The sequence below is a fragment of the Triturus cristatus genome, chromosome 8, assembly GCF_964204655.1.
Source record: "Triturus cristatus chromosome 8, aTriCri1.1, whole genome shotgun sequence".
In the NCBI taxonomy this organism is placed as follows: domain Eukaryota; kingdom Metazoa; phylum Chordata; class Amphibia; order Caudata; family Salamandridae; genus Triturus; species Triturus cristatus.
In genome coordinates this window covers 248,800,187-248,819,437 of record NC_140591.1, presented here as the reverse complement: position 1 = coordinate 248,819,437, position 19,251 = coordinate 248,800,187, and the positions used below count along the sequence as shown (strand labels likewise).

Sequence of the window (19,251 nt, the reverse complement as noted above, 5' to 3'; positions counted from 1 at the left end):
GAGCGATTTTAACTCCATAGTATCCGGCTCCCTTGACTGGTTCCCTTCACGCACAATAAGCCTCTCACATAGGTGGCTCCCGAATTTTCTCGATGCACTGGGCCTTGTGGACACGTAGAGACTGTACCACCTAGAAAGTATCTAACACACTTTCAGGAGCGCACAATAGCTTATCTCGCACAGACTATCTTCTTACTTCGGCATCCCAAGTGGGAAATATTTGAGAAATTGGACATCTCGCCCGAGGCATATCCGATCACTCCCCACTAAGGGCAGAAGTGGTCATCCCATGGTGAGAGATGAACTGGTAAAAGCAATTGATAATTAGTTTCTGGAAAATAGGGAATCAGATCGGTCATCCCAAACCCTGTGGGAAGCCTGGCTAGGCTGTTGGGGGCGGGGGTACCACCCACAGTGGTGGAGTGGGAAGCTGACATGTATTGGTGTATGATAAGGGAAAAGTCTGTTTATGTTGCGAGGGCATGCCCAAAAACATGGATTTCTATTTGGAGTAAGTGGAATGACTATCATGTTAATATATGTTTCCCACCAACGGTCCCCTCTTTGGAGAATCCCATCATGCCATAACTGAAACTACCCTATTTTCCCATGTAGAGTTCTTACTGTGTGGGGAGGTGGTGCATTGGTTTCTTACTACAGCCCCAGCATTGTTGTAGATTCAATTCAAAGGTGTGGACGTGCAGGAAGCGATGTGGCGCACCAGGTGCTGCATCGATTTCTCCAGCAGCCAACCGGCGCCTCGTCACTTCTTCCTGCCACCCAGCAGGGCCAGCGTTGGAGTCAGAGTCGGAGTCGGTGCGGTGATCTTTGAGATCGGTGCATGGGACTCAGCGTGCTGCAGTGTCTCGGGCCACTGGCAGGTGTTGCTTCGATTGTTTCAGCAGCACAGGTCTGTGCACCGTGATTTTGTTCTCCACAGCGGTGCTGCACTGGAAAATTCAGCCGCAAGGAGGGCGAAGCATCGATTTCTTTCAGAACTTCACTTCTTGGCAGCTTCCTGTAGCAGGGACAAGCTCCAGAGGCACAGAACTGGAAGAGGTACCTCCTGGCTGGTCAGAACTCCCAGCAGCAGAGTACCAGGGATCTGTGGATGAAGCCTGTGTGTCCCTGAAACTTCAGATGAGGAGGCAAGCACACACAAGCCCTTGGAGAATCTTCTCAAGCAGGTTTCAAAGAAAAGTCCAGTCTTTGTCCTCGTCTTAGCAGAAGAAGCAACTGCAGGCCAGCCCAAAAAAGCAACACACAGCAGCACTCCTCCCCACAGCTTTTCAGTTCTTCTTCCTTGGCAAAGGTTCCTCTTGATTCCAGAAGTAATCTAGAGTTCTGGGGTCTTAGGTACATCATTTATACACCATTTCCTCTGTGTAGTCTTTGTTCCAAGAGTCTCTGAGCTCAGTAAAACCAGTTCTTTCCTCCCTGATCCAGTTTCACTACAGGAGGTGGAAACAGCATTGGGCAGAGGAGACAGCCTACTCAGGTGCTAGTGAAAACTCCTATCACAGAAAGGTCTATGAGTCACCCAGGAAAGTCAGGGCACACCTGAAACCCCCTTGTGACTGTCTAGAGTGAATTCACATCCCCAGCACCTATCACTCCAAAACTAGACAGTGATTACACAAACGTGCAGAGGCACACAGAATGGTAATGCAAGAAAATGACCCATTTCTAAAAGTGACATTTTCAAACACACAATTTAAAAAACACCTGTACTAAAACATTTCTTATCAAATTCTGAGTTCTGAGAGCTTAACCTCTTTTTCTTGGCCCAATTGAAAGTTACACTTGTAAGATGTACCAATCAGCTCCCATGTTAATCTATAGGGTCATCCCCCGCTTCCGCCTTACTTGTATGGGGGGCAGCTCGATATCTTTTAAGTCGGCTGAAGCGTGGAATTCTCTTCCGCTGGAACTGCGCAACATCCAAGATACTAGGCTGATCAAGAAGCATCTCACAACCCTGCTTTTTGATTAAGCCTAGGTATGCTTAGCCTCCTCTGCTTCCGACAATAGAACTCCACGCCGGGACACTCTTGAGTATCCGTGCGTGCTATAAATGCATCATAACATAACATAGGGCAGACAGCCTTTCAATTGTGAAAAAAAAATATACACTGTTTCACTATCAGGACATGTGACACACACCAGTACATGTCCTACCTTTCACACACACTGCACCCTGGCCACAGGGATACCTTGGGCCTACCTGAGGGGCACCTTACATGTAAGAAAAGGGAAGGTTAGGGCCTGGCAAGTAGGTTCACTTGCCAGGTCAACATGGCAGTTAAAGAACTGCACGCACAGACACTGCAGAGGCAGGTCTGAGACACATTTACAGGGCTACTCATTTGGGGGGCACAATCAGTGCTGCAAGCCCATTAGTAGCATTTACTTTACATGCCCTGGCACACTTTACTAGGGACTTACCAGTAAATCAAATATGCCAATCAGGAATAACCAATCATATTTACAATTTACACAGGGAGCACTTGCACTTTGGCACTGATCAACAGTGGCAAAGTGCCCAGAGTAACTAAACCAGGACAAAACGAATTTAAACACACAGTCAATAATACAGGAGGCAGAGGCAAAATGTTAGGGGAAACCACGCCAAGGAGTCCATATAATTCCTTTTCAGGAAGAACACGTTTTTTTAGTGCAGTGATGTTAATAGAGGAAAGATAATTAAATGAGACTTTTCGTTAAAGAAGAAGTCTGCACCCCCTAACCCTGAGCAGGACACTGACCCAGTACTAAGTACTCCAGACTGTGTTAAAAAATGTCTGCCCATGGCTTGGCATACAGCATGCTCAGAGGCTTAGGGCCTCCCTTACAAGAGGCATGTGCTGGCGGAGCGTCCCTTTTTTGACACCCAGGTGGCACAGGCCTCTGAATCATATCTATGAGGAGACGCAAAGCCACCCTGCGTGGCTTTGCATGGCCTCATAGTATAGAGTAAGGCAAGGCAGCGCTTTGTCTTACTCTGCGTCAAGGATGCATTCCATGAGTGTTGCTGTGGGTGTTCCCACGCAACAGCCGTGGATTTTGATGCTGCCCCAGATTTACAAACTCATGTACACCATAGGCAGCGGCAAAACCTTATGCTTCCCCAGAGAAGGCCTATTGAGGAGAAATGTTTTAATTTCTCCTAATGTTTGCCTATTTCCACATCTGCAGCACACATTTAACAAAGAAAGCACCTCTCGTGATTGATTTTGTGCAGGAAGGTGCCCCTTGCTGCACAAAAACAATCATGCCAACAACACAGGCACCCTTGCACTATGGTGAAAGGGTGCCTGCGTTGGTGCTCGGCTGCAAATTGTGCGCCGGTGCTGGCTGAAAGGACAGGAATGCACCGTTTCTTGTAAATACCTGGCATTCCGTCCCTTTTGAATTGGCGTAGGTAGGGGTTGTGTTTCTGCACTCCGGGAATGGAAGTGCAAGTGAGGTGAGCGCGGGTGGTTGCTGGCGCTTTAATGGGGACATGAGGCCTGTAATGAAATGAGGGTCGGATACACGAGGTAGTGTAAATGTGGCAACACTGCTCGGGCCCCGCTCTAAGGCCACGCCCGTCAGCAGCCTCTTTTATTAACACAGTCCCACGTGGTGTGGGATAAGCCAACTTTGCATCAGCCTGGGGGGCACAGCACTGAGCACACCCAGCTTCACTGACTTCTTCATGATGCCCGGTGGACGTCACCAAAAGGGCAACATTACATTATTCCCAAAAATACAAAAACATCAAACATAGGTGTGTCTGTAACAATGTAAAAACAGTATAACACAAATTGACCGTTTGTAAGAAAGTCCCGAACATCTGAAGCATCACACATGTCCAACATACCTGGGATCAGGAATTTTTGTTTCTCACCATGAACCATACAACTCATCAGACCACGTGATCTTTCAGTCTGGTCAAGGGCCGGGGATTGCTGTGGAGGTTGTACCTGGTTGAGAATCACGGCTAAGTTGGAGACCAGCATCACTGGTGAAAGGATCCTCTACGGGGTTAATGACTGCACCAGGACTTTGGACTCTCGGCTCAACACCACCCGCAGACCCACTCTCCAGACCAATCATTGAGCTTATTGTTCCCACCAACAGGGTCCTCACCACTCAGGACACCGCCTCAGGAGGGATGGACCTTTTTAAATGCTGAAATGTTCAGAGTTATTGTTTCTGGCCCACGACACACAGTGACTTGAGTGCCACGCAGAGATACAAAGTTCCAGGGGTCACATTCAAATGGTAACCTAAACTTGCTGCCCGGATGTCGATCTTGTACAACCACCAAGTCACCCACTTTTAAATTTGATCTCTTAGATTTTCAGCGATGGCTCACTTTATCATTGGATGTCTTCCTCCTTTCATAAACCAGGTGATCATCCACTGGACCAGGAACCCATTTAGGATGGTGAGGAATACAGTCCACAATTACCCTTCCCATTGACAGGCGTCCAGGTGCTCTCCCCGTGGTAGAGTGATGGCTCTGTCTATAGTCCCATAAGAAGGAGTAAATGGCTTGCTCTGGAGACCTGTGATTCACAGTGGCAATCCAGATGACTTTATTTAGAGTCTTCATGAAACTCTCAGCCTCCCCATTGGCTTTGGGTCACCTTGGAGTAATCTTCTTGAGGATGATTCCCAAAGAATTTAAGTATGAACCTATTTCCTCCCCCTGGAAGGGAGGACCATTTTCGGTTCAGATTTCTTTGATTAATCAAAGGGCAGCCATGATTTTTTCCAACTTGGGCACCACTTCAGAGGCACTGACAGAATTTCTACTTCTGGATACTTGGAATAATCGTCAATTATCACCAGAATATGCCTCACATCTGGGAGGCTCCCAAAATCTAGGCTGGCACATACCCACGGACCACTTGGCCATTTCTCAGTCAGTATGGGCGGTGGTGGATTGGCATTCCTGACACTTGGCACCACAGGCAAGACCTTACACTTCCTCGCCCTTCTCATCCATTAAGGATAACCATACTTTGGTTCGGAGTCAGCTTTTGGTCTTTACCATACCCTGTTGACCAGCATGAGCCAGTTGAATCACCTTCCCAGTGAGCAAGGCAGGGATGACCTGATGATGTCCTTATAATAGATCAGCACTCAATTCTTGGCAGACATGATATAGACTTTCCATTGCCCGCCGTGCTTCAGGGGTGAGTACAACCCACTGGCTCTTGAAACTTTTGCCATTTGTTCATTTTCACAGTCTCCAGAGTTTTCTGAAGACATTCATCCTGAATGGTGGCACAACACAGGTCTTCCACGGATAGTGGTATCGGACGGGATCTGTCAGTCACGTACCATACATATTCCTTAATTACATCAGCGTCATCATCCTCATCAGCAGTGGCTGTCAGGGGGTGCCTGGACAAATAGTCTGCTGGGTTGTTAGCCCCCAGGCAGCACTCTACTCGGCAGTTGTATTCTTGCAACTGAAGCATCCACTTCTCTATCCTTGGAGGTGGCTTGGACGCGGTTCCCGTGAATAGTGGAATCAATGGCATATGATCATGCTAACCAGGAAAGGCTTCCCATATACATATAGGTGGAAATGGCGGCATCAGCAATGGATAGCAATGACCTCTTTCTCTATTTGAGAATACCTCTGTTCAGTGTTTGTCAGGGATCTACTTGCAAAGAGCCCAGTCCTCCTCATCAGTAGATCTCTGCAGCAGAATGGCCCCTAATCCTCCAGGGCCGGCATCTGCGGCTATCATTGTGTTTTTCCTCGAGTCTAAGTAACTCAATGTGGTGGAGGATGACAAGGCATATTTTGTGGCCTCAAATGTAGCTTCTTGCTCAGACCTCCATGACCATGGGATAGATCCTTTGGTTAACTCTCAGAGAGATTGCGTCAGAGTTGTGAGATTCCTTATGAAGCAACTGCGATAGTTGACCATGCCTAAGAAGTTACACATCTCAGTCACGGTGGTGGGCGCTGGTGCCTCCTTGATACCCCGTACCTTCTCTGGTTCAGGAGCAACTACCTCCGACGAGAAGATATAGCCAAAGGAAGGTAGCCTTTGCTGTAGGAATTCACACTTGTTACGATGCAGGGTGAGACCAGAGTCCTGAATTCATTGCAGCACCATCCTTAACCGAGCGTTGTGTTCTGGCACGGTCTTGGGATGAATTAAAATGTCATCGCTGACATTTACCACTCCAGGGATGTCCAGGAAAAGCTTTTGAATCATATTTTGAAATACTTCAGCTGCACTGGACACTCCAAAACTTAAATGCTTGTAGCGCCTGAGTCCCACGTGTGTTGAGAATGTCGTAATGTAACAAGACTCCTCAGCAAGAACCAGATGGCGATACCCAGAGCACAGATCCAGTTTAGAGTGCCAGCTGGCTCCACTGAGCTCACCAATTAAGTCATCTATTGTTTGAGTAAGGTGCCGCTGTCTTTTTATGGCAACATTCGTCAAGCGCATATTTACTCATATTCTCACCTCTCCAGGCTGTTTGGGATTCCTCACAACAACAATTATCGATACCGACGGGGTAGGCCCTTTCACCTTCTCTATGATTCCTGCAACCTCAAGCATATTTAGTTCCTTTTCCACAAGAGTTCTTAGGTAGAATACAATGCGCCGATGTCAGAGATCTACCGGCTGCACTTATGGATCTACATGCACGTGGATTTCTTTGTCTCTCGGGCACCCAATACCTTCAAATACCTTTGTAAATTTGTCCAGAATATGATTTATGGCTTCCTGATGAATCGTTACGATTCCCAGAGCCTCGGCTGCTCTGCATCCCAGAAGCATGCCATAACCTTCTTCTGTAACATGCACTGGGGATTCTATTGATTGAGAACCATATGTTACAGTGGTTTTGAATTTCCCTCGCATCACAAGAGGTTTCTCTTAACTGCATGCAAAGTCTTGGATTGTGGCTGGGAGTAGCTGTCGGGGTGACCGCATGGCTCCATAGGCTTCCGCCGACATTATGGTTACTGTCGCGCCCGTGTCTACCACCACAGTGGATGGGTAGTCTCCAACCCGTATTTGGCATTGCGGTAGGTGCCTTGTGGTTTGAGAAGCTTTGCCAATGGTAAAAACTGAGTGAATCGTGTGTTCCTGTCTCTCGTCATCATCCATGTTGATGCTTCTCTCCTGCACCTCTGGTATTGCATTGACAGTGTTACGTGGCAGCACCCCTTTCCCGAGCCGCAGACCTTCATGAAATGATTACGTTTTCCGTCCCCTGTGCAATTCTTGCCCCTGGCTGGACACACCGAGGGTCGATGAGTTGGTCCGGCACATCACCCACAGGTTCGGGTCCTCGCATCCCGTCTCCTGTCCTGTTCTGCTACAGGGGCTGGGGTTATTATGTTGACGGATTCTTTTTTGATAGGTTTCTGTAATGCTGCTTCCATGTGCACAGCACGAGCTCTGGAAAGTTATTTTGTCCGGCTGAGCGCCGGTATGTCAGCTAGAGATTTGCCTGACTCCTCCAGGATCCATTCACGTAGCTTAGTTGAGGCACACCCTTGGAATATTGGCCCTCTTATTTCCTCATTCTCGTCATTGAAACCACATGTACTGGCTAACTCTTCAGACGTGCATAGAAGAGATCAATGGATTCTTCCGCCTGCTGTCTTGCCTGTCAAAACGCAAATCTTTCGTAGTCCTGGTTTGTCATTAGTTCAAAGCGCGCTGTTAAAGCTGCTATGAGAGTGAGGTGCGTCTTTGGCGCTGCTTCTTTGATTGAGTAACATTGCCTGTTTCTGAGCATTATCGACCTTTGTGGCATCAGAGAAAAGTATTACTCTCTCAACCCACTCTTTCCATTTAGGTGCCTGCGCTGATGAGACACCCTCCACTATGAAAGGTTCCACTGCCGGGATGTTTGCCATTCTGGGTGTAGTGACATTTGATCAGATTTAGCTTTGCTTCCTGTGTCTCCCCTTGTGTTCCTTCTCCAGTTATACTCAGCCTGGGTATGGCTGTTAAATGAGTGTACTGTGTGTGATGTTTGAGGATGTAATCAGTAAAGTCCCCCTATGAGAGCAAAATGTGCTGTATTTGACTGAATCCCTTCTTCATGAATATTGTTGTTGACCTTTAGGTTCTACTTGTGTCCATATTAATTTTTCCAATTTGAGTAACTCTGAGCATAACCGTCCTGTTCCAACAGTGTTGACTTGCCCACCTGTGGATTTTCTTTAATTTTGTTGTTTTCACCGCCAAAAACACCTCCTCCTGTGAATGAGCAAGACAGCCACTGAGAGGGGCTCCTCGATCCAGGAGTAGAGATGCAGGAGCGCCTCGCTACACCCACTGACTACACACATCATAACCTGGAGGAGTCGCCCACAACGGCAGGGTACTCGCACAGGGCCGATCAGGGCTGGGCCGAACAAGCAGCGCGAGCACCGAGCACCCTTAGCACGTGGCCGCTACGTGATGTCGGGAGCAACAAGGAGCACCAGCTCATCGCCAATGTTGTGTTTCTGCACTCCGGAAATGGAAGTACAGGTATGGTGAGCACGGGTGGTTGTTGGAGCCTTAATGGGACAACAAGGCCTGTAATTAAATGAGGGTCAGAGACACGAAGTAGTGTAAATGTGGCAACAATGCTCGGGGTCCCTCTCTGAGGCCAGGCAGCAGCCTTTTTTGTTAACACAGTCCGACGTGGTGTGGGATAAACCAACATTCCATCAGTCCCGGGGGCAAAGCACTGAACACCCCAGCTGCACTGACTTCTTCATGACGCCCGGTGGACGTAACCAAAAATGAGACTGTTGTAATCTTCCACTTTAAAGTGTATATAATATATTTCCATTTCTTGTATATATAGTTATTTCACACTTTACCTATCATATACAATGGTTTGTTCCAACCCTGGTCTCCTGGGACAATGGTTCCTCCTTGGAACTCTTGAGAGTGCACTGTAGAATGTTGGGCAATGAGCTGAGGAGAGTTGAACTTGGCAGTTGGGAACCCTTGTTACTGAAATAAACCTATGTTTCCTGAACTTTTCCTAGTCTCCTGGATTCATTTACTTCATTTTGGCGATGATTGAGGACCGCTGCGCAGGGGGAACCTGTGGTTTCCCACCCCTGTTTCTTCACCAGTCCAACCTGCCTCCTTGGTATGCTTTACCTGCTTGCACATTCTACTCCATCCTTCAGTTATACTTTTTGACTGCTCACCATCATAATGTGTGATTTTGCTACTACTACTCTATCGTGAGGAGATTTTATTGGGAGTCCACCTACCGGCAATTGCCCCTGTCGAAGTGACCGACTTCGTCTTCTAAGGCTCGCTTTCCACTGTGAGCACCTCTGTTGTGTCTGCACTACAACCCCTTTGTGGGAGGTTGACTTTTCTGCCAGGTCGGACTTCGCTGCTTCCTTCTTGTCAGTTTTCTCAACTTCAACTCTTGAGGTAACTCTGGATTAGCGTCTACTCCAACGCGCATGCCCTATTTGGCTCTCATTCCTGGGTTTCCTCATACTAAAGAGCACCAGAGGACTCCTCATCTCTCACCTCTCCGTAACCCCTTGGCATGCCTTGGTTTTGTGAGAACCGTCTCACATCTCGTCATCTTTGTCAATTTCCTCCTGACGTCTCAAGCTACGCGCCACAGTTAACTCAGAGGAGAAGCATCTCAGGTCTCGTCATCGTCATCGATTTCCTCCTGATGCCTCTATCATCATCGATTTCCTGCTGACGCCTCCTGCAACGCGCCACAGTTACTCAGAGGACTTTCTCTCCAGGCTCTCTTCCACTCCCCATTTCCTCACTGCATCTGCACTTGTGGCTTCACCGCTCTCTCCGCTATTTCCTGATTGAGGTATTCCCTGTCATCTACGGGAGAGTTGCTGCGGTCAGGTGGAGGTAATGTTCAGGTCCTACACGACTGCTGGGTGAGTGTTCACTTCAAAATTTTCCTCATTGCTGCAGTTTCCTCTTACTGTTCATCCTCGTATCTCCTTCCTCAAACTCTGACAGGCACAGCTTACATTTGCCTGCAGTTTTCTCTTTGCTACATTACGCTGATAGCCACAGCTTACATTTGCCTGCAGCCTTCTCTTGTTTACCTTACGTTGACAGGCACAGCTTTCCTTTGCCTGCAGCTTTCGCTTTGTTACCTTAGGCTGACAGGCACAGCATAAATTTGCCTACAGCATCTCAAATTCCCCACACGCTGATAGGCACAGCAGACTTTCCACATATTTCTGTGTGACATTTACATTTAAGTTTACATTTAGCCCACGGCAATACCCCTTTGTTGCTAGAATTGTTCTTTACAACCATTATTTTTCTACCTTTGTTTTTCAGTGTGGTCTCATTTGTGCTTCCAGGGTGCCTTGCTTTCTAATCAACCTTTGTGTGGTAGTTACCTCTACATTGTTTACCTCCCATTTTGTCATGTCAGTAGCAAATATTAATCAACCCCCTCCATTCTTAAATGAAGATGGTGAACCTGATATTCCATGGGACAGATGAGTTAACCTCTTCGCTGCGGCGCAAATTTCGCCGCAGCGCTCCCGCAGTGCTGACATTCCGATCGCGGGGTGGTCATGACGTCTCCCGACCATCGTCCGCACACGCCCATCGTGACTCATGACGGCCGGGAGACGTCATGAGCATGGAAGAAGTTAAAATATTCCATTCATATTTGAATGCCATTGGTGTAGAAAAATGTTCATCTGTAAGGAAACAACATATTTTATTACAGAATTTGGGGATCCAAAGAAGGAATGTCTATGAAGATCTTTATGACAATGGTGGAGGGGAGGGAGAAGGTGATGAGGATGTGTTCACTACCACTCTAAGAAAATTGGTTGCCCATTTCAAGGATAAGGTAAATGTTGTTCTGGAAAGACACAAATTCTTTAGAAGAGGGCAAGGAAAGAATGAAAAGGTCACCTCATATATAGCTACTTTAAAGGGTTTATCCGCAACGTGTGAGTTCGGAACTCTTACTGATTCCCTCATTAGGGGTCAATTGGTTCGCGGCAACAATGATCACAAGGTACAAGAGAGGTTGTTGACTCAAAAACCTGATCTAGAGGAAGCAATAATAATAGCTGAAAGCATCAAGCACATTGCTTATTGTATAAAAGAAATGAAAAATAACAAGGATACCATGGGTGAAGAAAGGGATGTAAATGAAATAAAGGATGACAATAAGATTTTGAAAGTGCACAATACTCATACTAGGATTGATCAAACCAAGGAGGGAGAATGTAAAATGTTACAGATGTGGTAATGCAAATAATCTAGCCAATTTCCCCAAGTGTCTAGCCTGAGGAGTTAATTGTAGAAAGTGCAACAGACCAGGACATTTTGCTAAGATGTGTAAGTCTAGGGAAGTGGGAAAAAATATTCATGTATTTCATGAGCAACCCGATATTGGCACCAGAGAAAACAAATTTGTTTTTCAAGTGCATTGTCCAGAGGAGGAAGAAAGGGTCAGATATCCTGTCTGTGAGGTTCTATTAGATGATAAGAATGTGAGTGCGTTCGCAGATTCATGTTCTCCTTACACTCCAATTGATAAGGAAACTTTTCAGGGGATGTTTAAGGACAATGAGTATACCTTGGAGAAGCCAAACATACATCCGGGGGGGTATAATAAGGATCCCATTCCTTTTAAAGGAATGGTGAGGATGCACATAACATTTAAAGACAGACACTCCATAAGTAAAATCTACATTACAGAAAAGGGTAGTAACCTGCTGGGATGGACACACCAAAGAGATTTAGGCATCAAACTAGACCCCAAAAATGAAGAACAAGTGTTGCTTGCACCGATACAGCCCTCATCGCCGCCACAGACGACATCAGGCGCCAACTAGACAAAGGCGAAACATCAGCCCTCATCCTCCTGGACCTGTCAGCTGCCTTCGACACTGTCTGTTATTGCGCCCTAAAGACACGCCTCCAAGAAGCCGAAATCCAAGAGAAGGCCCTTGACTGGACCACGTCCCTCCTCTCTGGCAGAACCCAGAGCGTCCGCCTCCCAACCTTCCGATCCGAAGCCACGGACATCATCTGCGGCGTCCCCCAGGGCTCATCCCTCAGCCCAACGCTGTTCAACATCTACATGGCCCCCCTCGTACAAGTGGCCCGCCACCACAACCTCAACATCATCTCCTACGCCGATGATACCCAGCTCATTCTCTCCCTCACCAACGACCCACACACCGCCCAAACCAACCTCTATGAGGGAATGAAGGCCGTTGCCGACTGGATGAGGAGCAGCCGTCTGAAACTGAACTCGGACAAGATGGAGGTCCTCATCCTTGGACCCACCCCCTCAGCCTGGGACGACTCCTGGTGGCCGACCACACTTGGAATAGCACCGACACCCACCGACCATGCACGCAACCTAGGATTCATCCTCAACTCCTCCCTCTCCATGTCCAAACAGGTCAACGCCGTCTCCTCCTCCTGCTACAACACCCTCCGCATGCTCTGCAGGATCTACAAGTGGATCCCAACCGAAACAAAAGAACGGTGACACAGGCCCTCGTCAGCAGCAGACTGGACTACGGAAATGCACTCTACGCAGGAATCCCAGCCAAACTCCTACGACGACTACAACGCATCCAAAACGCCTCCGCCCGACTGATCGTCAACGTCCCCCGCCACAGCCACATCACTCCCCACTTGAGAAACCTACACTGGCTCCCAGTTGACAAGAGGATCACCTTCAAGCTCCTCACCCACGCACACAAAGCACTCCACAATGCCGGACCAGCATACCTGAACAACAGACTCAGCTTCTACACCCCCACCCGCCAGCTCCGCTTCGCCAACCTCGCCCTCGCCTCTGTCCCCCGCATCCAACGAACAACCTTGGGTGGCAGATTCTTCTCCTACCTCGCCAAGACCTGGAACACCCTCCCTACCCACCTACGGCAGACCCAAGACCTACTCGCCTAACTAATTAACTATTCCACCATTAAGAAGGCGGCTTTGTCATGTTTTTGAGCCACTAATCACTTTAGGTATTTTTTGTGGGGAATACCATTTATATTGAGAACAGACCATAAACCATTGGTGCCATTATTTTGCTTTAAAGACATTGAGAAAACTACACCCAGAAATTGGTAAGTGGCTAGAATCTTTGCAAAGTTTCAACGTTAAAGTTGAATATGTACCAGGCAATAAGAACCTAGTAGCAGACTTTCTGTCTCGCCTTCCTATTGATAAGCAAAGGGAGGAGGGGGCTGAGCAAGATTTTGAAGTGCTGCAAGTTGCTATTCCTGCCATTTTTAAGGTAGAATGGGAGATCCACATGTCAGAGGATGCTTCGTTAAAAGTGGTCAAAGAAAGTATCAAGATGGGATGGCCCAGGAAATGTGGAGATCTCCCTACGGAAATACAACCGTATTGGAATGTAAGAGATGAACTGTCCATAGAAGGGTACAACGTATTTAAATTGGACAAGATCATTCCTCCAGAAAAACGTAGAAAGCGCATTTGTGAAATAGCTCACGAGGGCCATCTAGGTAGAAATCTCACAAAAAGTAAGCTACAGTCAGGATATTGGTTCCCTTACATGGATACCATGATAGAGGAATTAGTGAAAGACTGTCATGCCTGTGGTCTCAGTGATAAATCTAAAAGCACAAGGAAAGCACCCTTGGAACCTGTAGAAATCCCCATTAAAGCTTGGGATAAACTAGGTTTAGACATAATTGGGCCTTTGCAAATATCCGGCTTGCAAGAAAGATTCATTTAACTCTTGGTGGATTATTTCTCCAAATGTATTTTTCGTAAATTTGTCAATAAAGTTGGCACCAAAACCATCATATTTTTTTTGTCTGAAGGGTTTACCAATGAAGGTATTCCCCATACCCTCATTAACGACAATGGTGTCCAATTAGTGTCAGAACAAATTAAGAAATTTCTTGTCAGCTTGGCAATCAAGCATACTTCCACTCCCCTATATTGCCCTGTGCTAATGGTTTAGCGGAGCGCTGCAATAGAATGATCAAATACGCTTTGCAATTGGCCATGGTTGCACATAAGCCCATTATTCAGTCCATCAAAGACATGTTATGGTCGTATCATATCACACCCAACAGTGTGACAGGTTATTCTCCTTTCTGTCTATTGAGGGATAGCAAACCAGGCTCCAAATTTCCACCTAATTGGCTGCTTGAAAACAACTCATTCGAGTGGGACAGGCAAGCTACCAAAGAGAAAATCGGGGTGCATCAAAAGAAATACAAGCAAGACTATGATACCAGATGGGGAGTTAAACTACGTGAATGGAGAGTAGGACAATGGGTCCTAATAAGGAAGCCTGACACTAATCAGACAAGTATAATAAATTCTATGGTCCAGAGAAAATAAAGAAAGTGGGTAAAAATGTGGTCATTATGGCAGATGGACGCATGTGGAGCATGGATAGATTGGTCCAACATCATGCGCAAAACAGCAACAAGAGTGTCAGTAGTGCTGATGTTGTGCCCACTACTTGTAATGTGAAACTAAGTGGTAGGAGAAGGATTTCACCAAAGTTGCACAGGGACTATGTCATAAACTAAGTACCTTCCCAGTGTCTCTTTTGGTTGTGATTCCCACCATCATTCAGCTAATTTGTTTCTGTCTCTCTTCCTCACCTTCTCTTTCCCTCCCTCTGCCCTTTTCTTCTCTTTCCGTCCTGTGGTTTGCTTCATGTACATACTCTTCTCAAAAAACAATTGTGATAATGGAGTTGTGTTGTAATCTTCCACTTTAAAGTGTATATCATTTATTTGCATTTCTTGTATATATAGCTATTTCACCCTTTACCTATCATAACAATGGTTTGTTCCACCCCTGTTCTCCTGGGACAATGGTTCCTCCTTGAAACTCCTGAGAGTGCACTGTAGAATGTTGGGCAGTGAGCTGAGGGGAGTTGGACTTGGCAGTTGGGAACCCTTGTTACTGAAATAAACCTACGTTTCCTGAACTTTTCCTAGTCTCTTTAATTAATTTACTTCAGCAACATTACAGGCAGCATATTAAAAAGACTTGCCGCGCTGTCCCACGCCAATTCTTTATAAATTAGGCCCATAATGTTTCAATGAAATGCACACCGGAACTCGTAGGTTTAAGCAATCTTTGCTTTACATAAAGCACAACTTCATGGCTGTTTCTTTTTACAACTTTAACTCCTCTGATTGCATGTTATCTCAGAAAGCCTCCATCAGTGTTAAAATACTAAAACTCTGCTTGAAAAATTGACCTTGACTTACAACTCTTGATTGATTCCTCTTTTTTCCTTTTCACAGAGTGACTGTAGGCCAGATAAACGAAGATTAGGAATAGGGAGAGTGTGTGAGATAGTCTGATCCAAGCAGCTGAGTCTAAGAATTCTTATTTTGGAAAACTATAGACCAATCCTTGTTTAAAGATATTTCATCTGCTAAGGTTGATACATTAGTGACATCAGAAGATTGGTTAATTCACTTTGACTATGAAAATCGCAATATTATTTTATTAAATACTGCTAAAATAGAATATATCACTGTAGAAGAGATCAAAACTGCCCTAAAGGATAGCGCAAGTGGGAAGGCTGCAGGACCGGATGGGGTTCCCATTGATATTTGTAAGTATAATGTTGATTTCTGGTCCCCTATTTTCGTTACATTTTTTAATGCAACTATTGATGGGGTGCTACCTGTAACATGGGCTGAAAGCGTGATTGTCCCAATTTTTAAAAAAGGCAACAGAGGTAGCGCAAAATGCTACCGTCCAAAATCCCTTTTTGATTCCACCTCTAAACTAATGGGCAGAGTTTTGCTAGCCAGGTTGGAATTCTGGGTAAAAGACAAAAACATCTTAACTGAAGCCCAGTATGGTTTCAGAAGGGGCATTGGAACGGTTGAGCAGTGCGTTGACCTCGAGTTGCTTATAGGGAAATACACCCTTGCCAAAGAAGGTCTACTCCACCTTTGTTTTGTTGACCTTTTTAGTGCATTTGATTTAGTAAACCACACTAAGTTATGGCAGACGCTAGAAGGGATGGGCGCCCCACATGACATTATCAGCTTTATATCACAGATATATGCTCATTTAACCTCAAAGATACACTACGGTCAGAATGGGGAATGCACAGTGCACTTTAGAGTAACCTGTGGGATTAGACAAAGGTTGCGTCCTTGCCCCCTTTTGATTCTTGCCATATATTAATGGTATTGACTTTTTATTACAAAGTTTGAAAGCTGATGGCCCCATTGTTGGCAAACCTGTAACCCCAGTTTTATTATATGCAGATGATGCAGTCCTAATATCTAGGACTGCAATCGGCCTCCAACTCTTGATTGATAATTTTACAAACTTCATGACTGAAAAAGACCTAAAAATAAGTTAGAGCAAACGTGTGGGAAAAATAAAGCCAAGAGTAGAACCCACTATGTTGGGAGAGTACCCATCGAAAGGACATCTACATTCCCTTATCTGGGGTTACTTTTTAACAGCAAAGGATCATGGAGCGCACATATCAATTTTTGAGATCAAGTGAGGCTATCTTTAGATTCTCCCATAAAATAGGCAAAAAGCCAGTACGGGAAATTTTAAGCCATTTACTTAAGAAATAATGCTTTGTACATTTGGCCCTCTCCTCTTACCTTCCATGCTCAGCCTGCCTCCTATTTCTGAATGTACCCGTCCCTCAGTCACATGCTTGTCTGCTTTAATCTTTATTATTATGTTTCTGCAAATAGCAAACACCTTATTTAATTGATCACAAGGGTGCCTTCTTTAAAACCCTATCCCTGAAACCTAACAATACCTAATCTCCACCATCCTAGCTCTTCTTTCCACTAAAAAATTGCATGAATCCACATAGCCCCATCTAACAATCACACTTAACTCCTATTAATTTAATAGACCACAAAGAAACAAGAGTGCATGTCATGGTTTCCTGAGAGCACATGACTAATCCCAATAACCAACATAACCACTTTGTCAACCACTAGCAGTGGGGTCCGGAGTAGCATGCTACTCACTGTACAGCACTTGAACACATCGTCAAGGGTAGTAAGCGGTATATAAATGCAATTACATTTACAATTGCAATGAGGCCACGCTGCACAAACTACTATAATGGTTAACATCTTCTTGCTTTCTTGCTTTCTTGAAGTAAAAAATGCCAACTTGCCCATATATTTGTGTTATTCTATCTGCAGGGTGCAAAACTACACCAGCCAACTTACACATGATGATGTGGACCAAGCTCTTGAAAAAGCTTTTAAAGTGTGGAGTGATGTTACACCGCTGATTTTTGTCAAACTTGATCATGGCGATCCTGATATCATCATAACATTTGCTGCAAAGGGTGATCTTTTCAAGACTATTCATAATATAATTTTATTTCTGAATGAGATAGAAATGTACTGCGCTGTGATTCTCTCCCAGAATGATGCACAATATGAACTTAGTATATTAGCTTTTTTCATATTAGAGCTGAATGTCCTTATTTATTAGTTTGCCTTTTTATTTATATTCACTGAAAAAACCATAGGTTTCAGGAAAGTTATAGTTAGTTGGACATTTTACTAGTACAAAACCAGAGAAATTTGCCCGTTATAGTTAGTTGAGCTACCTATAACTCGTGCCCCCGCAATGCTGATGACATCACATATTACATCATTCATGACATGGTCAGTGACATCATTGATAACATCACTGATAACATCTCAAATGACATCACTGATGACATCACTGATGATATTATCCACGTGATAATCTGATGCACACCCTAATATAACCTTTGATACACCCTCTCTAAAATGCAGACTACCTTTTTCGAAACCATAGACATACCAATACCAGTTACTACATACCCACTCACTGATTCATAGGTCTAAACACATGTCTACTCATTCATCCATACAATTACTCATACATGCAGCCACTCATCAATACAGCACTATCATATGCACTCATACACCAATACAGACACTCACCCATAGAGTTACTCACACACCTAGTCAGTCATGCAAAGATTCAATCACACTCCCATTTACTCACCTATACAGTCATACACACACCACTTCACTTATTCATACAGATACTAACACATACTTACTCTCTTCTACAATCACTGACACAAACACTCTCATCCACACAGCCACTCTCACAATCACTCACTCTCACATATAGTCATTTATATACTCAAACACTCACATATACTGCCTTTGACATATGTAGTTACTCACACATGTACCACTGAGATATCCATTCACTTACCAACACACCCATACACACACTCACCCACCCATACAGCCCTTCACAGATGCACTCTTGAACCCATACACCCAGTGAATCACCTACTCTCACATCTATGCCGAGAGTCACACCCCCCCACCCACCCACAGAGACACTCAGGCACCCATACAGATACTCAGACAACCAATCAATAAACCATATAGACACTCATGTAGCTACTCACAACCCATGCAGCCGCTTACACACCAACTGACAGACTAATGCAGACATTCACACAGTTTAGTCACGAACCCATGCATTCAGTAAGACACGATTAATCACTCACTTATACAGTCAGTCACGCATCTACTAAATCATCTATTCAGACACTAGTACACCCACTCATTCTTCAATACACCTTGGCATATATATTATCTACTGGCGGGCGCCAGTAGATAGTTATAGTTAGGAACGAGTTTCCATAGGAAATCTGAAAATTCTATTTTGAATAACTTTGGCGCCGGTTGACAAATCCTCGCGAAATTTTCACAACTAATGGGGCGCTCCGCTCAGCTCCTACCCTGAAAGTCTCAGGGTGATTCGTCAAGTGGGGCTGAGAAAAAAGGGGGGTCCCAAAACACGTTTTCCCCATGCATTTTCCCATAGGACCTTTAGTCGAAGGTACAGCCCGAACGGCTGAACAGAATTACTTGAAATTTGGCAAAGAGGTAGTCCTCAGGTCAGGGATGTGCCTTTTGCATATATGGAGTCAATCTGTTTAGTAGTTCCTGAGAAAATTGCAGTTAAAAGTACATAAATATCTATAGGCGCGAACCGTGCGCGAGCGTAATTCTGATTGGTGGTTTCATGTCAGTCAACGTTCGAATTGGTCGAAATCAGGAAGTGTCGGCCACCATTTTGTGGGTTTTGTGTGTGACAGTGAAAAAGAAAGGTGGAGAACGTGAAAAGGGGGCAGGGTAGAGAGTTCCTGACCCCCTAGCCTTTGTCAGGGGGTCCCTGAAGGACCCGAAGGGTGAAAAAAACATTTTAT

The 19,251-nt window shown here is 45.4% G+C and overlaps 1 protein-coding gene across 1 annotated transcript in view; it reads left to right on the top strand.

The window, feature by feature from the left end:
- The window catches only part of LOC146801920 (collagenase 3-like), a 186,620-nt gene that overhangs the window by 45,647 nt on the left and 121,722 nt on the right, over window positions 1-19,251 (top strand). Inside the window, exon 3 of the mRNA XM_085624067.1 lies at window positions 17,180-17,328. Within this exon, the coding sequence (XP_085480193.1) occupies window positions 17,180-17,328 (149 nt within the window). The remainder of the gene's footprint in view (window positions 1-17,179; window positions 17,329-19,251) is intronic.